We start from the raw sequence: 6,774 nt of genomic DNA on the forward strand, positions 1-6,774 counted from the left end.
GTCTCTGTTCCAAAGTCAGCCATGTGTTCAATACCAGTTAACTGACTGTCAATTAGTACTGTCCAACTTGTAGTCCTCTCAGGTCTGTCCTGTGAATGTAGCTCTAAAGGCCTACAGGCAACAAGCTTAATATGTATCAAAAACAGAATATGCTGGAAAAGCTCAGCAGGCCTGACCGCATCTATGAAGAGAAATCAGAGTTGATGTTTTGGATCCAGTGACCCTTTCACAGAACTGGTAGCAAGGAAAAAGTTGATTTATATGCAGAAGATAATATGGCAGGGGAGTGAGTAAGAAGTAAATTATAGTCGAAATACAGCCCAAAGAACAGTTGGACAGACGAAGGAGTGGCTAACAATCAGACCAGGAGAATAAATGGCTGCTAATGGAAACTAATAGTGGCTAACAATAGGTTGTCTATAATAGCAGACCATTATGATGATAAAGCCTGGTGTGTGGTGGTTGGGGTAAGGATACGGGAGAAGGTGCCTCAGGCCCTACAGTTGTTGAACTCTACAGAGTCCAGAAGGCTTTAGAGTTCCCAAGCAGAAAATGAGGTGTTGCTCTTCCAGCTTGCACTGCGCTTCACTGGAACACAGCAGCATGCCTGAACAAGCTCCATATGTATCTCCCATAAAAGTAATATCACTTGAGATGGTTCAGAAGATTGAATATTTTTGAATTTGCAACATCTTTAGATAAAGAATAGAGCACAGTAAGAAACAAAATTTGCAACCTTAGGTTGCATAATTCCTTGAGTCTAAACTTACACCAAATTGTATTTTGTTTTACAGTGGGTGCTGGGGAAGCTGCTAACTTTGCTGCCTATGCTTTTGCACCTGCTACACTGGTTACGCCATTGGGTGGGCTAAGTGTTCTTATAAGGTATGTTTTTATTAATGCAACAGTTGGAATACTGTTTAAAAACAAAGCACATTTATGTGGTTATAAGTGAGGCTCTATCGGATCAGGTTATGATGTTTAGTGAATAGCCAGCCAACACTTGGCAGTTTCAGCTCATTGAGCCACCTTGCTGCCAGCCACCTTGGTATGTTTACAACAGTGGGGCTACACTCCAGATTAAGGTAATGTCTGCAGAAGAGAAGGCAATCAAATTATGTACGGTAACCTAAATAATCAACTGTCCTGTTCTGATTCTTGCTAATGATTGTTATAGAGCCATACTATTGTATTAAATTTCTTAGTAGAAATTAGTCCTTATGAAAATTGGACACTTTTTTTTTCTCTGTCGAACTCCATTTCCCTGCAGCTAAAGTATGACCATTATATCAGTTATTTACTTGATCTATTTTCTAACCAGTTTAAACAAAGAAAGTTCCTGCAAAAATGGGCAGATGATCATGAGATAAAAACACAAGAGAAGCAGGCCACCCTTGAATGCGAGACTGACATAAGATTGGTCTAGATTGGGGTGGTGCTGGAAAAGCACAGCAGGTCAGGCAGCATCCGAGGAGCAAGAAAATTGACGTTTTGGGCAAAAGCCCTTCGCTGAGTATCTTAACTTCATCCAAATGGCTTTGGTTTCATGACTCTTGATCATCTTGTCTGACAAAAATCTGTCTTAAAGCAATGCAGAATGGGATCATACGATGTGCATCAGATCTAATTCAGTTTTTCATTCGGCCAAATTAATGTAGCATGTTAAAATAGTGGTATACCTAATCTGCACTGCATCTGACCTGTTGTTCCCGACACCAAAACACAAAATTCTAAACTACCCAACAACCTATCCCATTCCATGAAATTGAATGTAAAATTGGCAAACCAGTGTCATAGTCATAGTCATAGAAATGTACAGCATGGAAACAGACCCTTTGGTCCAACTTGTCCAAGCTGACCAGACATCCTAACCTAATCTAGAAATATTGCCAGCTCTTGGCCCATGTCTCTCTAAACCCTTCCTATTCATGTACCCATCCATATGCCTTTTAAATGCTGTAATTGTATCAGCCTCCTCCACTTCCCCGGCAGCTCATTCCATACACGCAACACCCAGTGTGGAAAAAGTTGCCCCTTAGGTCCCTTTTTAAATCTTTCCCTTCTCAATCTAAACCTATGCCCTCCAGTTCTGGACTCCCCACTCTGGGGGAAAAACCCCTCATGATTTTATAAACCTCTACAACCTCTCGGCCTCTGTTCCTGGGAGAATATACCCAGCCTCTTCAGTCTCTTCCTATACCTCAAATCCTCCAACTCTGGCAACATCCTTGTAAATCTTTTCTGAACCCTTTAAAGTTTCACAACATCCTTCCTATAGTAGGGAGACTGGAATTGCATGCAATTTTCCAGAAGTGGCCTAACCAATGTCCTGTACGTTCGTAACATGATTTCCCAACACCTAGTGATTGTCTTTTTTATTAGATTAGATTCCCTACAGTAAGGAAACAGGCCCTTTGGCCCAATAAGGGCACACCGACCCTCAGTAATCCACCTAGACCCATTCCCCATATTTACCCCTGACTAATGCACCTAACACTATGGGCAATGTAGCATGGCCAATTGACCCAACCTGCACATCTTTAGATTTCCTGCAGAAAAATTGTTTTGTTGGCCAAATGTAAGATTAAGCCTTCTCCTTGGCTACATCCTTCCACAACCTCCCTGCAAGTTGGCTCTCTGCTTTACCACAATATATTGATGTGGCCATACAACAGAATCAGAGTTTTACTGTGCTGTTTCAGGACCTGTTTATCCCATAACATCGAATGGATCCTTGCCAAAAACGTTAAAACTTTAACCAATCTTTGGTTCACTGCATTACCGAGGAACTTCACAAGTAGGTGAACTTATTCATTGCAATGAGTGAATTTAAAGTATAAAACTATTTATAGCTCAGCACTAGTTGGTAGTAAATATGACAAAAATTTTCACAAGTTAAATGAGGATGTTACAAAAGTGCAGGTAGGCCAAATTAATGTAGCATGTTAAAATAGTGGTATACCTAATCTGCACTGCATCTGACCTGTTGTTCCCGACACCAAAACACAAAATTCTAAACTACCCAAAAATTGGATTTGTGTGCATTCATATGAAAGGTACAGAATTTTCTAATGTTTAAATACTTATACAGCAATGTCCTGACAATTTTCCATTTTTGTAATTCACAGTGCCATTCTTTCATCGTACATTTTAAATGAGCGACTGAACATTCATGGCAAGTTAGGGTGTACTCTGAGCATTGTAGGATCAACAATAATTGTGATCCATTCGCCAGAAGAGGAAGGAATCAATTCTTTGCATGAGATGGAAGAAAAGCTGAAAGAGACCGGTATGGTTTAGAAGTATTATAATGTGGTATTTTTGTACATTACTACTTCAAATATAATTTCTTAAAGACCCTTAAACCTATTCATTTCTAATTGACACTGCAAGAATATTTGAACAGACCATTTTGTAGTTTAGAACTAACTTCGTACCCTCATTGGGAGTAAAGATCTTGAGAATTGGCAAATAATATTTATTTGTGTTTGTACCTTTTAGTGCAGTTGTCCTGAAGCCTGTGTAACTTCACAGAATACATAGAATTGTTACGGCACAAGAAGCCTGCCATGTCTCTGCCATAAAATAATGAAACAAAAAAAACTGTGAATGCTGGAGATATGAAACAAATTGCTGGAGAAACTCAGCATGTGTGGGAAGAAAGCAGAGTTTATATTTTGAGTCTGGTGACTCACCAGAACTGTTAGTAACTAGGAAAATGTGGTATTTATGCTGAAGGTGAAATTGGGGAAGTTATGAGTGGAGGGATGGTGGCGCAAGGAGAGAGGTGAGCAGGTAGGTGGAGACAGAGCCCAGAGAGAGAGATATGAAAGGGGGTAGGTAAACAAAAGATTATGGATAGCAGGGCAGGACAGAAGAAAAGCTGAATAAGTCATCATAAGAGTGAGAAAATTGGTTAGGTGTGCTGAATGCGAAACATATAATATGATAATGAACTGAGGAGTACATGGAAATGGGACACTGTGCAAAGAGCAACGCATTTCATAAAGGACTGGGTGTGGAGTGGGTAAAAACATGGAAGGATGGAATCAGGCTCCACGGTTATTGAATTAGATGTTGAGTCCTAGAGGCTACAGGATTCCCAAGTGGAAAATGAGATGTTATTCTTCGAGCTTGCACTGAGGCTCTCTGTAACATGGCAACATACCTGTGACAGAAATGTTGGCTTGGGAATGTGGTGGTGAGTTGAAGTGGCAGGCAAATGGAAACTGGGGTTGTCTTGCAGATGGAGCATGGCTATACTGCAAAGCAATCACCCCTCCTGTGTTTCGTCTCCTTAGTGTAGAACAGTCCATCTTGTAGACTAGATTAAATGAAGAATAGGTAAATCACTGCCTCACCTGAAGATATGTCTGGGCCCTTGGATAGAGAAGGCTTACTTGAGCATTAACCTTTTGTGACTGCATGAGAACGTGTCATGGGTGTGTGATGAGATGTTGGGAATGGAAGAGGAGTGTACAGAATTTCCCAGAGGGAATTGTCAGTGCAGAAGGCTGACAATGGACAGGAAGGGAACATATATCTGGTTGTTTTATCACATTCAAAGTGATAGAAAATGACGACTTACAATCCTTTGGATGTGGAGGATGGTGGATGGTAAATGAGGACAGGAGGGACCTTATCATTGTTGGAGGAAAGGTAAGGGGTGAGGGAAGAAATGCACGCAGGGAATCCTCATAAGTTTGGATTAAGTGTCGTGTTTTAAACAAAATGAATTTGCACATTTTATCAGAACAAATAGGCTTCAGGAAGGTGTGCATCGTAGCCAGATGAGCTAATTTCTGCAAGTGACAGAACGTGAACCAGTTCTAATTGAGACAGAGTCCAATTGCTTCATCCCAAGAAAATTAAGCGAGATTGTGCCTTTTTCATCTAGAGAAATGAAACCATTCATATTGGGCCTTGGCTAACTAGTTACTTCACTCACATTTGGCAAGATTAGAGAGGGCAAATGAAGAAAAACTGTGCTACCTATTTAATGACCAGGTAAACCTATTGTTACAGCTCTGCCTGATCTGTGGACACTACTGAATGTAAAATGTTTTGGATACTTCTGTGATTTACCAATGAAATCAAAGTCAGACACAAATATATAACAAAATTACACATCATCAGTGCAACGTTTAAGTTTATAATTTTACCTTTTACGTTTTATCTCTTTTCAGGCTTCCTTACATTTGCCAGCATAATAATCGTAGTCTCTGTGGTGCTGATTATCTTTGTTGCTCCCAAACTAGGACCAACTAATATACTGGTCTATATCTCCATTTGTTCATTGATTGGAGCTTTTTCTGTATCATCTGTGAAGGGACTGGGTATTGCCATAAAGGAACTGCTTGAAAAGAAACCAGTCATCAACAGACCACTGAGCTGGATTCTACTTGGTACTTTGATCATATCCATCAGCACGCAAATCAATTATCTAAACAAAGCTCTTGATACCTTTAACACTGCTATAGTGACCCCTATTTACTACGTATTGTTCACTACTATTGTCATAATTTGTTCAGTTATCCTTTTCAAAGAATGGAATAATGTGGAAATTAAGGATGTCATTGGGATTATAAATGGATTCTGTACCATAATCTTGGGCATCTTTTTACTTCATGCTTTTAAGGATGTACAATTCACATGGGAACAATTAATATCTCTTATTAAAAAAAATGCAAACGCAGAAACAAATGGATTTGGTCAGGATGACCACCATGCATTACTGGACAATACGGATAGCCCATCTGCCATTTATGATGGTGAAACAAATCTCTTCTTTAACAGAAGAAATGTTGATTTCAGAGAGTGTTCTCTCCTACAATAACAATGCACAGCACTCTGAGGAATTAATATGTATCCCATCAAAGAATACCATTATCTTTAGATTGCTATTAAATTAGAATTATTATCTTTGATGGTGATCACTTATAGGATGTACAGTCTATTTTTGATTGTTTTTGCACTAAAAAAGTGAGTTTTCCAAAAATCCTAACAAATGTGCTCAAGTTCAGATAACTTGAATTTGACCATATTTGATTTGAGTAATAGGTTTCTTTCAGTGTGAGATGTTTACTTCAGGATTCACACAACAGGAACTGATGCAAAATGTAAATACTTGTTCTTCAGATAATGTGATTCTAGTGTTTGTTGGTCTGTACAGTCAAAGTGAACTCTTGCATGGCAGTATAATGATTAAAATCCAGAATGCAAGGTAGCTGTTAAGATAATTGTACTGTAAGTATCTGGCTTTTTAAAACTGACAGCACTTTTTTTTAAATAAACTAAATCTTTGCATTTGATCACTGTATGGCATTTGACATTGATATTTGTCGATTTATAATGAAAGCACAACATTCTGAATGGGTTGCATTGAATGACAATCTGAGTTTGTGTAATTTCACAATTTTTTTTATAAATAAAGATTTGCTCTCATTTTTGAGATACAAACATCTACTTATAAAAGCGATATTCCTTTAAAATGTTTGAACATTCTAGCTCTTACAGATGTATCATATAAATTGAAACTATATTAGTAATTGTATTGTGAACAATCTCATGTGTATACTATTGCACGATCAAAATTAGCAAAATCTTTTTTTTCATTGGGAGTATTTTAATTTTTGCCCTTTTGTTTTCATTCAGAAATAGAGATCTAGCTAATTATGCCTTATTCTGATGTGAAAACTATTTGTTTAGCATTTATTAGGTCAAGAATAGCAGTCAGGGTATTCAGGCAAAAGTGTGGACTCCCTTTCCTATCGG

At 38.5% G+C, this 6,774-nt stretch overlaps 1 protein-coding gene across 2 annotated transcripts in view; it reads left to right on the plus strand.

The window, feature by feature from the left end:
- LOC122550571 (magnesium transporter NIPA2-like) overlaps positions 1-6,311 on the plus strand; it is a 30,158-nt gene extending 23,847 nt beyond the window's left edge. For both annotated transcript variants that reach the window (XM_043691515.2, XM_043691506.2), the window contains 3 exons: positions 795-885; positions 3,129-3,289; positions 5,187-6,311. In XM_043691515.2, the coding sequence (XP_043547450.2) occupies positions 795-885; positions 3,129-3,289; positions 5,187-5,836 (902 nt within the window). In that variant the 3' untranslated portion in view covers positions 5,837-6,311. The remainder of the gene's footprint in view (positions 1-794; positions 886-3,128; positions 3,290-5,186) is intronic.
- The last annotated feature ends 463 nt before the right edge of the window (positions 6,312-6,774 follow it).

This window comes from Chiloscyllium plagiosum, unplaced genomic scaffold (assembly GCF_037043375.1).
Source record: "Chiloscyllium plagiosum isolate Xiang-an unplaced genomic scaffold, Cpla_swu_hap1 HiC_scaffold_1, whole genome shotgun sequence".
Classification (NCBI taxonomy): domain Eukaryota; kingdom Metazoa; phylum Chordata; class Chondrichthyes; order Orectolobiformes; family Hemiscylliidae; genus Chiloscyllium; species Chiloscyllium plagiosum.